At 39.2% G+C, this 22,632-nt stretch overlaps 1 protein-coding gene across 1 annotated transcript in view; it reads left to right on the forward strand.

Moving 5' to 3' along the window:
- LOC128867227 (tachykinin-like peptides receptor 86C) overlaps positions 1-17,474 on the forward strand; it is a 38,906-nt gene extending 21,432 nt beyond the window's left edge. Inside the window, exons 4-9 of the mRNA XM_054108330.1 lie at positions 2,726-2,860; positions 5,093-5,173; positions 5,247-5,333; positions 5,406-5,666; positions 5,726-5,841; positions 14,014-17,474. Of these exons, the coding sequence (XP_053964305.1) occupies positions 2,726-2,860; positions 5,093-5,173; positions 5,247-5,333; positions 5,406-5,666; positions 5,726-5,841; positions 14,014-14,291 (958 nt within the window). The 3' untranslated portion in view covers positions 14,292-17,474. The remainder of the gene's footprint in view (positions 1-2,725; positions 2,861-5,092; positions 5,174-5,246; positions 5,334-5,405; positions 5,667-5,725; positions 5,842-14,013) is intronic.
- The last annotated feature ends 5,158 nt before the right edge of the window (positions 17,475-22,632 follow it).

Consider the following 22,632-nt stretch of genomic DNA (forward strand, 5'->3'; position numbering starts at 1 on the left):
ATTTCAAGATGGCGGCAATGTAGCGCATTTTCTTGTACATTGCAACTACTCTTATTTGTTATACAATTGACTAGAATTAACGCTTAACGATCTAAAGCCACAGTAATTACTTACAACATAAATGTTTTTATGTAGCTCTAAAATAAACTGCTAGCTTGGGATGAGACCCAAGAAAAACCCCCAAAAACCTCTCTTCTTGGCGAAGTTGCGACATATATTTCTGTTTTTCTAAAGTGTCCATGTCCCAACCGAGGACTGCTTTCGTGAACGTTTTCAATGTGATTTTTCATACTTTTGCTCTAAGGTTCACCCATCCATCTTGTTCGGTACCTATCGCCCACACGGACTCAACCATAGAATACTTACTTACTCCTATCCTCTTCCCCCAATGGAGCATACGGCCTCGACAATCCCCGTAAATCTAACTCTGTTGTTTGCTTCTCCACGAATAACCATTACCATTCAGTTCGCTATCGACAATTCTTCGCCAGGTCTTAGTAGAGACACCTGACCGACGGATTCTTCGCGGGTTCCACCTTAGTGGTTTGTTTTGCAATATAGTTGTGCCCCATTCATTACCATTTCGGGTTCTTGATTTCATTGCTTGCAAATTCTTGATTGGCAGGATCCCATAGCTCATCGTTTGGAGTGCGAGATGCCCACAATATTTTTAAAATCTGCCGCAAGCACTTGTTAACAAAGACTTGGATCTTATGATAAATAGATTTTGATCATTTCCAGGTTTCCGAACCACAATATAACACTGAATTCACGTTAAAGTTGTATATTCGAAGTTTCTTGTGTGATTTGACCTGACCGTCCACACCACAGATTAGTTCTTCAGAATTCTTCCAGAGCAAGCTTATCTCTTATCGACCAATATAACTTTAATGTGCGGTTTTTACCTGTCAAAAGAGAGCTCAAAGTGCCACTGTTCGTCATGAGCGATTTTCGTTTGATTTTTGGTCAGGCATTGGCGGTATTTCTGTCAGGGAAGTTATATCGATATGCTGTGGCACCTGTGTGTTCCCTACTGGCGACCACTTTGTCTCCTTCTCTGATGAGACTAACAACAGATTTCTACATCCAACACCCTCTGCCTACGCCATGGCGCACCCAACAGTATCGAACATTTACCTCGGGATCTAATAGTTATTTAAAAAATAATTTACAAAATTTCTGTAATTATTAAAAAAAGGTTGACTCTCTTTTGAATTTGTAAGAATCGGAATTTAGGTACTTCCCCCGTATATGCCACATAATAGGTCTATTTATAAGTTCGTGCGGTTTTACAACAGATGGCGTAACTTGATTATTATTCCATCGATCCACATTTCCAAACATTCATTGGAGAGCTACTGTCGTAAGGCACAAACGTCAGTATAAGTTTTTTATTTGAAGCGTAAACAACAATATTTTTACCACACTTGAAAATGTCGAATTTCGTGCCAAATAATGTGTTTTTGCGGGGAATTCTTCTTCATTATTTTAATATGAAGAAAAAAGCAGCCGAAAGTCATCGTATCTTGGTGGAAGTTTATGGTGAGCATGCTCTATCTGAGCGAACGTGCCAGAAGTGGTTTGCACGCTTTAAAAGTGGTGATTTTGGCTTGGAAGACGAAGAACGCGAGGGTGCGCCGCCAAAGTTCATGGATACCGAATTGGAGGAATTGCTCGATCAAGATCCGGCTCAAACGCAAGAAGAGGTTGCAAAAACTTTGGGAGTTGATCAATCAACCATTTCCAAACGTTTAAAAGCCATGGGAATGATCCGAAAGGTAGGCCATTGGGTGCCGTATGAATTGAAGCCAAGAGACGTTGAACGCCGTTTTATGGCATGCGAACAACTGCTTCAACGGCACAAAAGAAAGGGTTTTTTGCATCGATTTGTGACTGGCGATGAAAAGTGGGTCCATTACGACAATCCAAAACGTCGGGCAACGTATGGATACCCTGGCCATGCTTCAACATCGACGTCGGCGCAGAATATTCATGGCCTGAAGGTTATGCTGTGTATCTGGTGGGACCAGCTGGGTGTTGTGTATTATGAGCTACTGAAACCGAATGAAACGATTACGGGGGATGTCTACCGACGACAATTGATGCGTTTGAGCCGAGCACTGCGAGAAAAACGGCCGCAATACGCCGATAGACACGACAAAGTTATTTTGCAACATGACAATGCTCGGCCACATGTTGCACAAGTGGTCAAAACATACTTAGAAACGCTCAAATGGGATGTCCTACCCCACCCGCCGTATAGTCCAGACCTTGCGCCATCCGATTACTATCTCTTCCGATCGATGCAACATGGCCTGGCTGACCAGCACTTCCGTAATTACGATGAAGTCAAAAAATGGATCGATTCGTGGATTGCGGCAAAACCGACCGAATTTTTCACAAAGGGAATCCGTGAATTGCCAGAAAGATGGGAAAAAGTAGTAGTAAGCGATGGACAATATTTTGAATATTAAATTTGTAACCATTTTACGTCAATAAAGTTTCAAATTTCGAAAAAAAACCGCACGAACTTATTCATAGTCCTATTATTTCATATGTCCCAATCTAGCTATATTTCGAGCCGTAAATATATTTGTTGGCTACGGCACTCAAAACACTATTAATTCTTATTTTTACATTTAAGAGCTTGCAAATAACTGTATAATATCTGTATACATACCTGTAAAATTTCATTATTTCATAAATAAGTTTCCTTTTCTTAAAGATACATTGCGATTGTTCATCCTTTAAAGAGACGCACGTCGCGCCGGAAAGTGCACATCATTTTACTACTGATTTGGGTTCTTAGTTGCCTATTGGCGGCCCCTTGTTTAATGTACTCCAGCACAATGACGAAAAGGTAATAATTTCTAGATTTATTTATTTATTTAACATTTAAATATTAAGATTTAAGACGGTTGATTTAAATCTTTAAAAAACCTTGTGAATTGATACACGACAAAATCTATTTTAAAGCCCCGTTAGAGTGAAAATGTTTTATTTGCCACCTCGTTTATTGTCGAAATGAAAGCTATTTGCCAAGAGCTGTCATCGTCAATTTCAATAAACGCTAGGCCTGGAAAACGAACGAAACAAGTACAGCATGTACGAGGATCATTTAAAAAGTTCGTGCAAAAATTAGAACTACTTAATTGTGTGGGGGTAAACATTTTTTTATTTTTCGGCTAGTTATACACTTGTTCCCTTCCGAGTAATAGGTTTTGTCCAAGTCTGAAAAATAGCCATTCGTTTCTGCAATTACTTGCTCGTTTGAATAAAGTATTTTTTTTGCCAGCCATTTCTTTAATTTAGAGAACAAATAATAGTTCGAGTGATCCGAGGGGAACCTAGTCTTGAGAATAGCGGGGATGTGAAACGCCCTTCTCGATTCAAACGAATGACACACAAAATTAACAAATTGGCGCTATCCCATGCTGCATTGAAATTACGCCACATACAAATTTAGGGGCTCCTCAAGCACAGCTTTCGCATCTCTGCGAAAAACGCCAGGAAGAAAGTTTAGGCAATGAATAATATTATCAATAACATAAACGGATATGGCTGAAACTTGGTGTGTGTTCTTCCAAGAGATGCCACTAACTAAACGTAATCTTCATACGCGCCGGTAGTGCCATCTCTCTGAATTTGCACGAACTTTCCAAACAACCCTCGTATGTTGGGGTCAATGCTGAACAGGTAGCGGCGCTATAATAACCTGAACGAAACTACGTTGACGTAACGTCGGTCTGCTGCAACACTTTGTCTGTAACAGGTGGTAACTGATCTGCAATGCCGGAATTCATGAGACTAAATTTAGTGAAGATGATGAAGAGGAAGGCCTCCTCTGCGTTGGAAAGATAAGGTAGAGAAGGACTTGGCTTTACTTAGTGTGTCCAACTGGCGCCGGTTAGCACGAGAAAGAAACGACTGGCGCACTTTGTTAAACTCGGCCAAAATCGCGTAAGCGGTTAACGTGCGAATTAAGAAAAGAAGATAATGAATTCTAGTGAAACGTTTAAGCTCTCTCAGCAAACAGTCCAAGTACTGTATAAGCCCAAAAGTTGTTGTGTGCTCGCAGAAATAGTTTCTGTTTCTTGGTGCTCCCAAGAGGCAGATCTGCCTCCGAAACGTGTGTGCTGTGTTAGTGTCTAGAGCGTCTAGAGTGTCTAGCGTGATGGTGAAAATATTTCCAAAGGTGTGGCCAAGATCAAACCGTTAACCGGCTCTCGGCGAATTTCAAGGGATCACCTGATTTGCTGCCGTAACAGGGGATGTGATGGCGGTTTGTTTACGACAAAACTGAAGATAAAAAAAACGGATGAAATAAGCGGTCACAAAACTAGTGCCGAATACCCTATGCCGCGGCAGCCGAAGTTACTCCCACAATTTTGCTTCGGATGGCCAAACCCTGTAATCTATCATCCTCGTGCGGCTCCTTAGCTGAGAGAATAATAGTCTCACTGTGTAGATGGGTTTTTTGAAGATTTTGTAGTGGTTCCGTAGAAATTGTAGGCTCGTATGAGAGAAAACTGTAAAAATCTATTTTCGGTAATTTGTGATTATTCCCAGCTGGAATTGGTGTGTCGTCGTCGTGAATATTATGCTAGAGTTGAATTGTTTTCGTACGAGTGATGAAAAGGGTTTCCTTGCATTTAGTATGAGAAAGCGTGAGGCTTATCTGCATATGAGATCAAGAAAATGCCCTGCAGTTGCATGAGAAGCTTCAAGAAACAGCATAGGTGGATGCCGCACAAACTTGTAAGACCTCATCTTTAATTATTCTTTGCTTGAGGTGTCCGATATTGAAAAGTCACTGAAGTTAATCGACCACACAGATTATAATTTCGTTAAGCTTTAGGTGTACGAAAGTTGACGAATTGGCGCTATCCGGTATTTCATTGAAAGTCACGCAGCATACATATTTACGGCCTCATCAAGTATAACCGTTTAAGTAAAGTTTAGGCAATGAGCAATATTATATTTACAAGTATTTCAACACATTTTTCAATCAATAACGTAAACCTTATGCGAAAACTATCTTGTTGAAGAAAAATAACAATAACTGAAATTTGTCCACTCTTATTTTTTACAGATACTACAATGGCAAATCGCGAACTGTGTGCTTCATGTTGTGGCCAGATGGGCGTTATCCAACATCCATATCAGATTATACGTATGTATTAGAAATATTTTCAAATCCTTTACCTTTGGCCTAAAATCTTGAATCAAACATTTTTGAAATGCAGTTACAACATAATCCTCCTCATTCTTACCTATGGTTTTCCAATGGTGGTTATGCTAATATGCTACACATTAATGGGCCGTGTGCTCTGGTAATTAAAGAAAACCAAAAAAAAAACCCGACATCACCTTTCAAGTCTCTAACAATTTCTTTATTATTGTAGGGGCAGCCGTTCTATTGGAGAGAATACCGATCGTCAAATGGAATCGATGAGATCAAAGCGAAAAGTAGTTCGTATGTTTATTGCCATCGTTTCAATATTTGCTATCTGCTGGTTTCCATATCATATGTTCTTCATCTATGCGTACCACAACAACGACGTCACTTCTACCAAGTATGTGCAACACATGTACTTGGGGTTCTATTGGCTGGCTATGTCAAATGCTATGGTAAATCCAATAATATATTATTGGATGAACAAACGGTACGTTGAGTAACTGCTTCTATGGAATCATTTTGCTTTATCCAATTGTTTTTCTTCAGATTTCGGTTGTACTTTCAAAGGATCGTCTTTTGTTATTGCTGTAGTCCAGGCAAACATAAAACGGACTCCCCGAATATAATTGCTAATAAAAACAGTTTTCAAAAAATTGCAAAAGGTACAAAGTAGCATTAAAACTATTACACTAATTACACTAAGAAGGTGGAAAAATAACGGTAGTGGAACTGTTCGTTATTATCAATAGTTTAGAAAATTCAGATAATTTTTGCACAGCATCTAGCCCTTTTGAAAAATACTTAAGTATATCTAATGAGGTCATTGATCAGAGATTCTTTGTTGATGTACTTACAAAATTTCCTGCCATTTGAACAAACAGGCATGCTCCCCTAATACGATGGCTAAATTCCGAGACCTAAAGATATTACATCAGAGTGAAGCTACGTTTTCGTCTGCTGACGCAATACGTACCTGCGTCCAGGTTGCTCTCCAGTGGCCGTGTGTAGACTCTACGCCTTCGATAATATCCATTTCTTCCTCAGTTTTTTTGGAGTAAATGGTACAATCTGTGTCGGAAGAAAATAACCGTTTTTTTTTCTTGTAACTTCAAGATATATTTCGTTCTTCTTTTTGCTGCATAATAGTCCCACTCAAGGGCTACGACGCCAGTGCTAACTCAGATTCGTGTCGTTCGAAATTTTCCCGTAAACGCAACCAAACAAAAATGAGTGACAGGTACACGAAGCGTTTCAAGACGGTACTTCTATGCACGCATTCGAAAGGGCCGAAATTATCTTACGCAGCGGCTGCAAAAGTAACTAAAAAATCAAAAAAGTTTGTTGTGGTGTGGAATCAGCGGTAGAAGATGTACAAAAATGTTGATGACATTTCCGAGCGTGGCTTGAATCGAGTGACTACCAAAAAGCAGGATAAAGCTGTGACTACGCCACGCACGATCAGTTCTTGCTAAAAAGGGAATAGATGTGAGTATCAACACCATCGAACGTCGATTGAAGGAGGCCAACATATCCTACCGTCCCACATCATCAAAACCACTGCTCTTGGAAAAAAAACATGGAGAAACAACAAAACAAGAAAAGGGCGTCACAGTATTGGACTGGCGTTCCCAGTCCCCAGACGCCCACCCCATTCAAAATGTGGGGGGACGCATCTTGCCGGAAGGCCAGTCCATGATTTAAAGCAACTCGTGCGTCAAGTTCGCAAAATCGAGTCCTGTTAGTCGACGAGCTACGCAGAAAAGCTGGTTCAAAGCATGAAGAAGGTGCCAGGTTATACTCGACAACGATGAAGACTACACGGCTTATTGAGTAATTGCGACTCGTAATTTTGTATATACTTTCTTGTAAAATATTTTTAAATATATATTTTTTATACTTCATGAACAGGAACCGCGTCCTTTTTTCTGACACAGATTGTACATCGGAAATTTTGCGATAGTGTGAAATTTACAAGCTATTATCTTGTCATTTGTCTGACACTGTAGTGAGTGCTTATCTCAAGCGTCTGCTCGATTGTTTGTTTGTTTAAAGAAGTTCGTCTCCGGTGATATACCGCTACTGTTGTCGCCGTTCAGCTTTCCTTTCCCAATCAATGTGTTGCAGTTTCGTCATGATTGAGACCGCAAACGCTCTTAACGGATGGACACATGTCTTGCACATGCCCGATCTGTGTTGGCGCGTGTTCCAAGACCCTCGCGAGCAAGGCCCGATCGTTGCTTAAGTGAATGTAATGAAAGGCCCTGGTCTGCGCTCTCTATTGAATTAGGGCAACTGGGGCAGTAGGAGTTGACTGTTAGCTGAAAGCGATGTAGATATTCCAGAAAACAGCTGTGAACGGTGATTAGTTTGGAGAGGTAATAATCAGCGTCGCCGTGCCTTTTACTCACCCACTTCTATACGTCCAACGGCCTTTGGTAGACGCTTCCCATCTTCTTTGCCACTCGGTCACAGATCATGCTCTTTCCGTAGCTTTTTCTGCTGCCGCCGGTATTGCTCTTTGTCCACCGCGTGGATGTCTGCTGTAGATTTTCGGCAATAACACAGATGCACATGCAATGCGCTGCGTCTGTGTGTCCGATACACCTCCTGTATGTAGCTATTTTTAGCTTCGGCTCAAATCGACGCTGCGTAGTTGATTATAGCGTCAGCAACTGTTGACAATATTCGCCTTCTTTCGCCTGGGCCACCCACCTACGTTCGGAAGAATTCTTGCCAATGCTCCATTGACAGCCGCTGCTTTACAATTGACTGATGTAAGGTGCTGTTTAAAGCTTAGGCTTGTGCGAATCATTACTACGAGATACCTAATAGACGCCTGTAACAGTATTTCGTGACCACTAACTGTGACTTTTATCGTTTTCTCTTGACTACGAGCTCTTATCGCAGTTAAAAAACCTCTATGCGTTGGATACTATCAAAACTGTGAATCATCAACGATCAGCAAAAATGTTCAGGGAAATTCATAGAATACGAATTGAAAATGCTAATACTATCAACTTAACGTATATATATTGAATCTTGGACTATCCAAAAGTGTGTGCACGGGTTGATCCGCATAACTTATCTGACGACAAAAAATATGTCAAATTCTGAAGACATCGAACGCGGAACCAGCTGAAAGGCAGTCGCACACGAATCCACTCAACTATGGCGGTCGATATCGATCATGGTAATAATTAATCGATAAATATGGCTAATCGATTAAATATCATTCAATATGGCACAGTTTAATGGATTTGGCATACGCTACTGAGCGTACGGAAAATGGATTAAGTGGATGAATTATATGGGAAACCAATGGCGAAACGCGACTACCGCGTGTTTTGCCATTTTCAGTGGAGTGCTTTTGAGGAGTTTCTTCTTTTTGTCCGGAAAGAATTTTGGGCATGATGATGCATCATCTCATCAATCGGCGGCTTGGACCACGGCAGTCAGTTGTACCCTACCGTAACGGTCCAGAATTGTATCCGGACAAGGACTGTTACCCCATCAGCATGCCCTATACATACGTATGTATATATGTGGGGAATGTTTATGCTGCGGTCGCCGTAGCCGAATGAGTTGGTGGGTGGCTACCATTCGAAATTCGGAGACCGTAGGTTGGAATCTCCGTGAAACACCCAAATTAGGAAAGTTTTTTCTAAAAGCGGTCGCCCCTCGGCAGGCAATGGTAAAACGCCGAGTGTGTTTCTGCTATGAAAAAGCTCCTCATAACAAAAACCATTTGTGGTTCGGAGTCGGCTTAAAGCTGTAGGGCCCTCCGTTTGTGGAACACCATGAAGACGTACGTCACAAATAGGAGGAGAAGCTCCGTCAAACACATAAAAGAAGTGTGCGCGCCAATTATTTATTAATTTTTTTATGCTGCTACAACAACAACAACGGTTGCAAACGCTTTTTTGCTTAGAAATCGCATTTTAAATTTCAACTATCTTTTAGAAATATCTGGTTGAAATTTTTTTTTTTTTTTTTTTTTTTTTTTATTTAAAACTTTATTTTGTATTCTGTCTATACTTTCAATTCTTAGAAGACATTTTACAAATATTTGGTTACATTTAAGAGTGGCTTTGATTTTAGTATTAAAGGAATATTTCCAGTGAAATATCCTTTCTAATAAATAAATTCAATATTTTACAGATGGCTCTTGGACGAGCTGAATTGGTGTTTTTCTTTTCAATCTTAAAAAAACACATGATGGTGACATAAGGGTAGAGGCCAGCTCATTTGGGTGCGATTGAAGTCGATTTCGGTATTTACTGGCTACATTTTGAATTTCCTCTTTTATTGAAGGGATGTCTAAGTCCCGATGAATTTGGGCATTTGTCACGTACCACGGAGCGTTGACTAGGGTGCGTAGAGTCTTGGACTGGAAACGCTGCAGGATTTCCAAGTTTGAATTTGACGCAGTACCCCACAGTTGGATTCCGTAAGTCCAGACTGGTTTTATCACAGCTTTGTAGAGGATAAGTTTGTTGTCCATTGAGAGGGTGGATTTGCGGTTTAGCAGCCAGTACATATTACGAAATATTAAACCTAGAGCTTTCCTTTTTGTAAAGATATGCGTTTTCCACGTAAGCCGTTTATCCAAATGAATGCCTAGATATTTTGCACTATCACATTGCGGAATTGGAATACGGTTTAAGTTGATTTGTGAGCAGGTGGTTCTTTTTGTGGTAAAGGTTACGTGTTGAGATTTATGTTCGTTTACTTTCAACCGCCAGCTCCGGAGCCATTTGGAGATTTTATTTATGCTTATTTGGAGCATATAAGAGGCTTCCACGGGATCCACTGCTGTCGCCATAATAGCGGTGTCATCGGCAAAAGTGCCAGTTAGTACACCTTTTGTGGTTGGCAGATCGTGTGTAAAAATTAAGTACAGGATTGGACCTAATATACTGCCTTGTGGGACCCCAGCTTTAATTTGTTGGAAATTGGAAATTTCATTTTCGTAATTTACGTAGAACATTCGTTGGTTTAGATATGATTTAATGAGCAAATAGGCATTTAGTGGTAATTTCTTTTTTATTTTAAAGAGTAGGCCTTGGTGCCACACTCGGTCGAAGGCTTGTGATATGTCTAGGAAAACTGCTGAACAGATTTGTTTTCGGTCGAGCGCTGCTTGTATTTTTTCGACAAGTCTATGGACTTGCTCAATTGTCGAATGCTCATTCCTGAAACCAAACTGATGTTTCGGAATTATTTGTTCGCGTTCGATAAAAACCATTAAACGTTTAAGGAAGATCTTTTCAAAAACTTTTGACAGTATTGGTAGAAGACTGATAGGGCGATAGGATTTCACTTCATCGCCTGGTTTTCCTGCCTTGAGCACCATTTTAATTTCTGCTACTTTCCATTGAGCTGGGAAAATGTTTCTGGTTAAGCACGCATTAAACAAATGGGTAATGAAATTATAGGGTTCAGGAGGTAGTTTTTTGAGAATTTCGGCCGTGATGCGATCATATCCTGGTGCCTTGTGATCTTTTAGCTTTTTAATAGTGCTAACTATTTCACTTTTGGTGAACTTCTTCATCGGTAGCTCCATTTGGTAGGGTTCGTTTAAAAAGGCAGCAACAGTGCTGTCAAAACAAAGATCAGCTTCAATATCGTTTGGTGTAAAAATATCTTTTAGATGTTTAGAAAAAAGCTCAGATTTCTCGATTGCGGTTTTCGCCCATGAACCATCTTTTTTACGAAGTGGTGGACGGTACTCTTTCGTGGAACTTACTTTTTTGCTGACTTTCCACAGGGAATAATTGGTGAGGTGTGTTGGTTCCAAACCCCATAGAAACTGCCTCATTTCTTTGTCGTGTTGCTCTTTCAATAATAATTTTATTTCTTTTGATAATGTATTAAAACGGCTTTTATATTCAGGAAATCTTGTTTGTTGCCATATTTTTCTTGCCTGGCGTTTCTCTTTCAGTTTGTTTCTTAGGGAGATACCGATGCTTGAATTTCTTTGTGTACGAGTATGAGGACTCACATGAGTGGTGGATGACCACGCTGCATCCTGGATGCATTTTGTAAGATATTCGGTAGCCTCGATTATATCTTCCTCGTTTTTTAGAGCAACTTTTATGCCAAGTGTCGACGTCAAAATGGTTTTAAATTGAGTCCAATTTGTACGGCTGTTGGTAAGTTGACAGTTTTGGGGCCTATTTTCGAGTTTATCATTTATTGTGATTATCACTGGCGAATGGTCAGAAGAAAGATCCAGGCAGGATTTACAGGTTATCTGCAGGTACGATAGACCTTTGATGACACAAAAATCAACAAGGTCTGGAATCTTTTTTGGGTCTGAAGGCCAATAAGTTGGCTCTCCCGTTGAGAAAACTTTCAAGTTCATTGATGTCGTTGCGTTGTACAATTCGCGTCCCTTTGTTGTCGTAAGCCGAGAACCCCATAGTGTATTTTTTGCATTATAGTCACCTCCTGCTATAAAGCGTGCTCCCAGGGTTTTAAAAAACTTAACATATTCTTTATTTTTAATTTTGTGTTTAGGTGGACTGTATATTGCAGAAATAAGTAATGCACCGATTGAGTCTTGTACTATGACATTTGTTGCTTGAATTTCTTCTGTTCTATAATGTGTAGATTCATAGTGCTTGATTGATTTCTTTATAAGAATAGCAGAGCCTCCGTGGGCAGATCCGTCAGGATGCATTGTGTGATAGAAGCAGTAGAAGGGAATATTGAAAAAACTCTTTTTGGTGAAATGGGTTTCTGATACTAAGAGGATATCTATATCGTGTTTTTGCAAGAAAATGCTTAACTCATTTGAGTGTTGTGACAGCCCATTTGCATTCCACAAAGCAAGGTTTAAGGGCATGGAATATGGGGCTTTTGGACAAGACTTATTAAAAGGTTTGTCATGGCAGTCATTTGGCTCATTACATCTCTTAATAGCTTCATCATTTCTCGGATTTCGCTGATCAAGGCGTTGTTTTCGTTGGTGTTTTGGTTTATTTCATTACTAGCAACTTGTGCATACGATAGCTTCTGTTGGTTAAAATTTAGTTGTACTTGTTGGTGGCTTGGATCATTTTGGGTGCTCTGAGATGGCATTATCTTCTTTCTTAGTGCAGGAAAGGAGGTTGCTTGCAGCTTTTTATAGACGGTGCATCCTTTATAGTTCGCCGGGTGATTACCCTCACACAGTACACATTTGACGTCTTTGGATCTCGTCTTTCGTTCGCATTCAGATGTTAAATGATCTCCTGCGCACTTAACGCATTTGGCCTGTCTTCGACAACCAGATTTTGTATGGCCATAGTTTTGGCATCGCGAACACTGTGGCAGGTCGCGTTTTGGCCGGGGGGGTTCAAAAGTAATGCGACTGTGGAGTAAGTTTCTAATATCATAGATTGATTTATTGTTGGGATTTTGCACCATTTCTACGACAAACATTGGAAGTGCTCTTTTGTTTTGAGAGTGTTTCATATTCCAAACATTTGTGACAGAGTGACCATATTCCTTTAATGCTAGTTTGATTTCTTCAGGTTCAACTGACGGATGCATATTTCTTAAAATTACTTTAAAACTTCTTTCATTTTTTGGTTTGTATGTGTAAAACTCTGTCTTCTTACCTTCAAGCAATTTAACTATGTTAGTGAATGCTTCCGGTGTTTTTGGCTGGATTTTTACGCGATTTGACCCAATGACTCTTAATTCGTAGTTATTACTTTCAAATTCGTTGAGCGTGCTTAATAACGGGTGAATATTCTCGACTCTGTCTACGAAGATTGGAGGAGGTTTGAGAGGTTTTTCCTTTTCAGGTGTTTTATCTGCTTTTGATTCGTTGTTATCATCCATTGAAAGAGCATCGAATTTGTTTTCATTACTTAGCCAATAGCTAAGTTTTTGTTGCTTTGCTTTGCTAACATTTTGCGGGCTACCTAAAGGCCTTTTCGGATTTTTGACTAGGGTCCAATTTTTATCATTTGACGTAGAATTGGTAGTATTCGTATCATTCGGATTTATTGAACTCATCGAAGAGGAGCGTTGCTTTTGAGTTTCATTTGTCACAATCATAACTTTATTGGTTGTATATGGGTTAATATTCCCTTGACGAGAAGCGCCATCTGTTGGCTGTTTGGTTGATGAATGGTTCGCGTCCGAGCTGTGAGGGGGAGTGCGATTTAATGGCATGGCCGAAGCCTGGCAACACCTCTACCAGCTGTGTTTTTGATAACAGCTGTCACTTTTGGGCGAAATAGTGTAAAAACAAAAAAAAAACCGCGAACGGGACAAATTGATTATCGATGGTAAGCAATAACGACGGCTTCTCTTCTTTTTTGTTTTTGTGTTTTTTTTTTTTTTTTTTTTTTTTTTTTTTTTTTTTTTTTGTTGTTTGTTTTGTTTTTTGTTCCCCCTTCTTACCGTACAATGATATATTTATATGCACAGCAAAAAGAATATGGAAAATATGTGTTTTGTAAATCACAAGGCTGATTTATATTTATGTATGTACATAATAAAATTACTGATTTTAGTAACACTATACCAATATGGTATCACCACATCACCATCAGAATGAATAATGGTTGAAATAAAGCGATTTCGATGGGAATCTCGCTGTAAATTCCATAATGATCGGCCAAACTTAACCCCTCCGCTTTAAATAGTATACAGTTTTTCTCTTGAAGCTTTGTATTTACGAAGTAAAAGTAAAGATTCTGTTATTTTTTTAGGAAAAAAAACTTTACACATCTCAAATATCCTTCACTACATAGCTTTGCTTTTACAAAAACCAAAATGTTAAACTTCTAACTAAAATTGCGAGAATAAATTTTAACTTTTAACATCTTTTAATTTAGCGGAGGGGAAAAATATTTGGAAACGGAGCACAATGGAGACACAAATACAGGTTGCACAAACATCGCTGCGCGAGAGAATCATCAGTGAGAGAACACCGAATAGAGTTGTAGTAGACTGCATACAAGAGAAAGCCAAGGAGGATTTCGGATCTCCAGTGTACATTTCCATTAAGGACGGTGCAGAGCACCGCTGCATTAGAATTAAATGTATTTCATGTGACGAAGACAATAAACCCGGAGGCGATATTCATAAGAAGGATATGAAAGAAACTTTGTGATTGTAACTACGCAGTGCATAGTATGTCAGAGACGTACAACTTTAGTTTAGTATGCCCGTATTAAAGTATTTACTAATGCTAAGTACTTGAATGTTAATAATAGGTATTTATGAATGTATAGTATGTATATATAAACCATACATATGCATATGTACGTATTCCAACATAGCACTTTCAGCCTACAAATCACTACATTATTTAAATTCAAGGCTATGTTTATAATATTAGTCATATACGGCTGTAGTTTAAAGTACAATAGAAGTCAATAAAATATAAATCAAAAAGTATCATAGTAAGTCTACATATGTAGGTATGTACATACATATATGCGTTCGGAGAGATTCGAACTTTTTATACTCAGCTCATCTTTTAGTGTGGAATACATTTGAGTGAGCTGATTAATTTTTGTTTAAACGCTATATTACAACGAATATTTTAGGCATCAATCTATATTGTTTATAAATATCACCGTTTATTTGAAATTGGATATCATTTGCCTTTCCAAACTTTCAGTTATATGCGAGGCGAGCGTGGTCGATGATTATACTTAGGATACTCACGAGACCGTGCCAAGTCTCTTTTTCAAAATATTCATATACGAATATTTCTTATGCCTCAGGGATATAAGTATATGTGTGTGTATCAAATTATTTTGAAATAAAACTATCAGTAATGATGACTTTAAACGTTTCAGTATAATTTTAATAGCACTAATGAGAAGTCAAAAAAAAAAAAAAAATAAAGCAACTGAATTTCAATATGGTCATTTAACTAAGGAAATAAATAAATGTGCATAAGGATATATTCCAATTAATTTTTAAATGAAATATTTCACGTGGTTTTCAATAATAAATCTGTTCTCCTATTTTAAACAACATTTAATTGCATTTGTGGTATGAAGCCCATGCGCAGTTTTAGCGTTGAAGGGCTTATTTCACGCCACTCAATTCACAAAGCCTGTTTGAGCTGCTTAACTCTTTTAACCTGCCGACCCTTCTCATAAATTTTCTCCGAAAGGATGCTCCGCAAGTCTTCAATTGGATTTAGGCCCGACCCGATCGCTAGCTACTCAAAACTCAATGAAAGAAACTATATACTTTTCAGTACGCCCTGTTTGAGGCGTTGTACTGCTGGAAGACCCAGAAATCTCCGTAGAGGTCCACAGAAAATGCAATACATATATATCACCCAGCGGATACAAGTACATACCTGCTCGCATTTGTTTGATTAATGTGAAACAGAACGGAGACTTCACAGTCACATCTAAAATCTGCCGAAATCATTAGCGATCCGCCAAAATGATGCCACTAGCCACGAGTTAACTGGGGTTGCCGTACGTTGCCCTCTGACCCAAATAAAATTTTGTTTGTCTGATCAGGAATTCGGTGACCAAGTATTTAGTTTAAGTGATTTAAGTTTTTAGGTAATGCCAAACGAGCCAGTAAGCCAGTTTTCTCTCGGGGCAAATACCTAATCAATGTATTTTTGAGCAAATGAACTCTTGGTGGATACATTAAAACCGAACCCAGGAACGAATTTTTGTTTTCAACTGCCGAACTTCGCGCTCACACCGTTTATCCATATTAGACGGTCTGACAGGGCATTAGATTATGCCATAACTATCGGCTAGCGTAGCCAACAACCATTCTAAAGGGGCATTCTCTAATAGCGGTAGCCTCTTGGTATTCAATGGCAAATCTCCGTTTATATTTCTACCATGAAAAAAGCTGCGCATAAAAAAACATCTACTGTTGGAGGGGGCATAAATCTGAAGATCCCTTTATTTAACGGAGCTCGACCAAACATCTAGCAAAGGTGTATATATAGGAGTTCAAATAAAACAGTACTTAGCCATATTTCTGTGGCTGATTCTTACACACAGTTAGCGATAAGTACATACAAAATCATCAACTTTAGCGAAGTCCTCAACCATCTGTGCCCTCCTTCTGGCAGAAAAATGTAAAACATAGATGGCGCTCCAAGCAGTAAGAAGGCGTTGTTCTTAAGCTTAGGGCTGGTAGCAGCAGGCTAAGCACCTACCCCGTCAGAAATCAAATAGATTTACGTAACCAACGCAAGGCATAAAAAAAAAACAAAAAACATACAAAACTAGCGTGAGGGGGCAAAATTTTGCCGTAGTAAAAATCATAACTCTTTTGAAAGAAAATGTATGTAGCATCTGAGATCGTATGCCATCAGAAAGTACTGGATATTGAGTCAGAAGAGGAAATAGATGCGGACCCAGCTCAATATATACAATGAGATGTAAAAATCACGAAAAATATCATACAGTAGATGAAATTAGGGCAAGCGAAAGTGTAAGAAACTTGGAAGGTACACAAAAAAATGTTTCCTGAAGCAAACGTCCATTAACGGTTAGCACAGAAGTAGGTTGGATTAGGTTAAGGGTAAGCGGTTGTCCACTGTGGGACACACTCAGTCTCATAGCCCATTGTGAAGCCGCGTGGGGAGCCTGTGCTTATCCCTCCTAAAACCAGTGTTTACTTTTCAAAAATTTTAGACGATCCCTGATTTCCACAATTCTGAAATCTTCCCAATTCATTAAAGAATTGGCTACCTAAAATGGTAAATCTACATCTGAACAAAGCAGTACAATGGCACAGGCGGTGCGATATAGTTTCTGCCTCTTCTTCATCTAGACAGCTTCTGCAGAAGTCATGTGTTTGCATGCCCATACTCTGGGCATTTCTGCCAATTAGGCAGTGCTTAGCATTGGCCAAAATTATTAGGCGATTCTGCAGGTACTTTCATTACGCCATCTTTCATTCCTTGCTCTTACAATTTTCTCAAAAATAAGTAGCTTACAAGTCTGTAAGGGTATGCCTATTTCATTGTCTGTGTACTCAGTCAACTTGGTGCTGAGCCTCGCTAGTTCATCAGCTCTACAGTTACCCCCATCTCGTTAAGAGATGTCCGGCATTTCATGGCTACCTTGGAGGTTGTTGACTATTTTGTGAGGGGTTTTATCGCCACCTGACTATCAGTAAAAATGTAGATATTGTCTCTAGGTATCGTATCGCTCTTTACCAGTGTCACGGCTTTTATTATTGCTATCAGTTCAGCCTGAATAAAGATCCAGCGGCTACGTTGGCTGGGTCATGTCGTCCGAATGGATATAAACGCTCTGGCTTTAAAAGTATTCGATGCGGTACCAGCTGGTGGGGGAAGAGGAAGGTCTCCTCTGCGTTGGAAAGATCAGGTGGAGAAGGACTTGGCTTCACTTGGTGTGTCCAATTGGCGCCGGTTAGCACGAGAAAGAAACGACTGGCGCGCTTTGTTAAACTCGGCCAAAATCGCGCTTTGAGCGATCTGTGTATACAAGGATGGTCTCGCCCTATCTTACATCGTAGCGTTCGCATGGGGCGAAAATTGTTAGAAAAATAGGTTTGAATGGAACTACTCTCTTTCCCAATAAACTCGGCAAAACATTCTGCTCGGAATTTTGTTCTCATTTCTGCTATCTTTACTGCGAATGCACTTTCAATGATGAGAGCAATAGATTTAAGGTTGTTGCATTGCTTTTTATTGTTATAGTTTTTGTTCAGTTGGCGCTTATTTTGTGTGCATTATTTTTTCTTGATTCTAATTTAAATGGATTTTTTTTCTTTTCTGGTTTTAAATGAATTTTTTATGGTATTATTAATTTTTTCTTTTTTGTTTCTTGAATTTAAAAGATATATTTAATAATGAAAATAAACTATTCTGTTTTTTGTGTATATTTCAGCAATGCCCTCTTTTGCTAATGCGTGAGTAAATTTATCCTCTGGTTAGTAATAATGCACTGCTGACGAAGGTCAATATTCTAGGGTTAAGAGGGAAGAAATCGATTAAAATAGAAATTCTCATATCAACAGTTCTTTCCCTGAGGTACCAGGTTTGAGCGAATTTGTTTTATGTAAGTGTAATCGATATGTGATTTTATTTTAGTTATTTACTAATATGAAATATAAAACCCAGTGAGACAATTAGCAGTTGTGTCTATCGGCCTGAGGTGATTTTACTATTAAATGATAACCTACTTTTTACTAATATTAACATTGTAACATAAATAATATATATATAAAATAACAATAATGTGTTTATAGGCCTGTAATTGCTTAAGTAATTTTCAAATATTTTGAAGCGATTCTTTTTGCGCTACCAGACACAGAAACAGCTTATCTTTTGCGCAATGTAGTAGCTTTATAAAAACCACATAATTGTTCCGAGAAACAGTTTTTTAATCAATAATATAATATTTTACTTTTAATTATTTAAGAAATGTAGTTATTTATTTACTTAGTTCAATTGAAATAAATTTTGCTAATTTCGCATTACATGAAAGTGTTTGTATTTTTATTTCTCCTTAATGACTATATTGAAAGATATTAACAGTTAAAAAAAAAATAAATAAATAATTGGCGCGTACACTTCTGTTAGGTGTTTGGCCGAGCTCCTCCTCCTATTTGTGGTGTGCGTCTTGGTGTTGTTCCACACATGGAGGGACCTACAGTTTCAAGCCGACTCCGAACGGCAGATATTTTTATGAGGAGCTTTTTCATGGCAGAAATACACTCGGAGGTTTGCCATTGCCTGCCGAGGGGCGACGGCTATTAGAAAAATGTTTTTTTATTAATTTTTCTTTCACCGAGATTCGAACCAACGACCTCTCTGTGAATTCCGAATGGTAATCACGCACCAACCCATTCGGCTACTGCGGCCGCCAGATATTAACAGTTAATTATTATAATTATCCTTTTTTGCTGACCTAAATTATTGCTACGAAAAAAATTAATAGTAATTTTTTAACTTTGAGGTTCTCCCACGATTTTCCCTCTAAATTTTAATGAAAGTATGTACATTAAGAAAACATGCAATGATTAGTGCATTTCGGTTAAATGAAGCGGGTCGCTGGAAAGAAGACACTTATGGTCATGCCTATCTATTATTGCGGCAAACTCAGTTAACCTCGGTGAGGACTGACTACATCGTCCCGACGGTAACATTCAATAGGATTTTTGCCACTCTCTTTCCATCTAAAGAAGAATGGAATAAGAGATTCTCTCTAAATGACTTCTACACTACAGTCTATACAAATGGCAGTAAAATGGATTGTTGTGTTGGAGCGGTATATATTCTCTATAGATGCCGCCAGCAGTGTGTGCTATTCGATTCTAACATAACCTAAACGTCATAATCCAAGCTTAGACATATGGTAAGCAAACTGCTTCGACACATTAGTGATTTTGTTTTGGTTTTGTGAAAATGTCTGATTTTGTGTTCAATAATCGTCATTTGCGGGAAGTGTTGTTTTTCCTCTTTCATTCGAAAAAAAACGGCGGCTGAAGCTCATCGACAGCTACAAAAAGCTTATGGAGATGCTGCTTTAAGTGAAACAACGTGGGATTGGTTCCGTCGCTTCAAAGACGGTGATTTTAATATTGACGACCGTCCCCGTGAAGGAAGGCCAAAAACCTCCGAAGACGCTGAATTGGAGGCATTGCTCAATGAGGATCCGTGTCAAACGCAAGAAGAGCTTGCTTCAGTATTAGGAGTTACCCGCCAATCCATTTCCAAGCGATTGCATGCTTTGGGAATGATTCAGAAACAGGGGACTTGGGTTCCTTATGCGTTAAAACCAAGGGTTGTTGAACGTCATATTTTCGCCTGTGAACAACTGCTCCAGCGCCAAAAAAGGAAGGGTTTTCTTCATCGCATCGTGACGGGTGATGAAAAATGGATTCATTACAGCAATCCCAAGAGAAGAAAGTTATGGGGACTGCCCGTTCATACTTCTACGTCGTCGCCTCGGCCGACTATTCCCGCTGCGAAGGTTATGCTATGTATTTGGTGGGACCAAGTTGGTGTTATTTATGTTCAAACCAAGCGAAGCCATCACTGGGGATCGGTATCGACTTCAATCGATGCGATTGAGCCGAGCACTGCGCGAGAAGCGACCGCAATACGCGGAGAGGCATGAAAAAGCGATTCTACAGCATGGCAACGCTCGGCCCCATGTTGCCAAACCCGTTAAAACCTACCTGGAAACACTGAAATGGGAAATCCTACCGCACTCGCCATTTTCTCCAGTTATTGCGCCGTCCCATTATCACCTGTTCCGATCGATGGCACATGGTCTAGCTGACCAGCAGTTCCATTCATATGAAGACATCAAAAAATGGCTTGATCCGTGGATAGCCTCAAAAGGTGAACAGTTTTACCGCGACGATATACGCGATCTACCAGAAAGATGGGGAAAAAGTAGTAGCCAGTGATGGACAATACTTTCAATGATTCACTTGTAACCATTTTTTCAGAATAAAGTTGTATTTTCATCAAAAAACAGCGAGAACTTAGTTGCGCAATAGATGACACTCTTCTTATCCCACCAGATGTACAACATAACCTTTGAAGCATGAATATTTTTTTTCGCTTTCGATGGAGCTGGTTCCCCTGGCAAGCCCCAACATTTTCGACGCTTAGGGTTATCATAATAGATCCATTTTTCATCGCCAGTGACGATGCGATGCAGAAAATCTTTTTTTCTGCGGTTCAAGCGTTCAAGAAGCATCTCACACGTCACCAAACGACTCTCAATTGATGTGGCACCCATCAATTCCGTGATTACCGTAAATATTGAACAATATACGACACGTTTCAGCTGCACTTTTCTTTAAAAGGTAGTAAAGTATGACCTCCGGCAAATGCTGTTTTTTCGGGACGAACGTAGACATTTTTGACGTCAGATGAAAAAGGACCTTTGCGCTTCAAACGCATGCCAATTACTGCGATCGAGACCTCACATATATACCTTCAAATCACCAGTATATTACTAGTATAAAAATAGTATCAGCAGCGACACCTCTTTTACGAGGGCGGAAACTTATTCCCATACCCAATATTTTGATTTGGTGTAGCTTCATATGGGAATTTTTGGCAGATTAGAAAGATTGTTTATGCGCATTTGCTTTTCAAAAATGTTTAAAGAAAATTTAGTAAATGGCATTGAAAAGCATAGATGTTTTAATTAATTTGGAATTGTTCCTCGGTTCCTGTAAGCCCATGTTTTTGTCGATCTAAATATAATTCGCGGCCTCGGTAGTCTAGCGTAAATGCACTAGCCTGACATCCCAGAGGTTGTGGATTCGAATCCCACGGTCCTCGCACTTTTCCAAATTTACCTACTTTCCCTCTTTCAAATGAAAAAAAAATTCTCATTCCTCAACCCCGAAAAAACTTATCCTTCTCATCCTTACTCCCACACAATGGTCAGCGCATTATTTGCATTGTGGCTGCTAAAGCAAGCAAAAACCAAAATAAAGCACACACAGTTACACAATGCATCAGTGGCACCAGCAAGAGGAAGCGGGCAATCGCGATAATAGCGCAGACACACCAAATTTAGCGAAGTCCTCAACCATCTGTGTGATCCTTCTGCCACAAAACTCTGAAACATAGATGGCGCTCCAAGCAGTAAGAAGGCGTTGCTCCTAAGTTTAGGAGTGCCAGGCTAATCACCTACCCTGTCAGAAATCAAATAGATTAACGAAACCAACGCAAAAGAAGTCTTATCGAGGCCCTATGCTCCGAGAGAAGTGAACAAGGAAAAAAAAGAAATACAGTGCACTCGCGGTAACTCGAATAGCCGCTAAGTCGAACGACGTGCTAACTCGAACACATTTTTTCCCCTATTGACTTCTTTGTAACTCGAACAATAAAAAAGCGCTATAACTCGAACAAAAAAACAAATTTATTTGTACACACATTCTTTTCAAACATGTACATTTTGTACATAGATACATATGTAATAGTATATGTATATAAATTATATGTATACTAGTGTATCGTCCATATGAATATTTCGGCGTTAATATCCCGTTAGTTTTCTGGGAACAACATCTTGCATTGACCAAATTGCTTTAAATTTGTCATTTGTAGTGTATCAGTGCACGTGAGTAATGGATCGTAAAAGGTTGAAGTGTTTAACATTAAAAGAGAGGGCTGAAGTCCTTAACAAAATTAAACGTGGACGTAGTGTTACTTCACTAGCGAAGGAATATGGGGTAGCCAAGTCCACCATAAGTCTTATAAAAAAGAAAGATAAGGCAATTTATGGCTTGCACTAGCGCTACCGGCAACCATAAGCTTAAACTTCTCGTTATTGACAAAGCAAGAAATCCTCGTGTTTTCAAAAATTTTAACTGTCCGGTGGAGTACAAAAATTCAAAATCAGCCTGGATGACTTCGGCGATTTTCAAAGACTGGTTTCATAATTCGTTCGTGCCGCAGGTAAAATCCAGATTCATTAAAACAATTTTTTTAACCAAGTTAAATGACTTTA

This window comes from Anastrepha ludens, chromosome 2, assembly GCF_028408465.1.
Source record: "Anastrepha ludens isolate Willacy chromosome 2, idAnaLude1.1, whole genome shotgun sequence".
NCBI classification, from domain to species: Eukaryota; Metazoa; Arthropoda; class Insecta; order Diptera; family Tephritidae; genus Anastrepha; species Anastrepha ludens.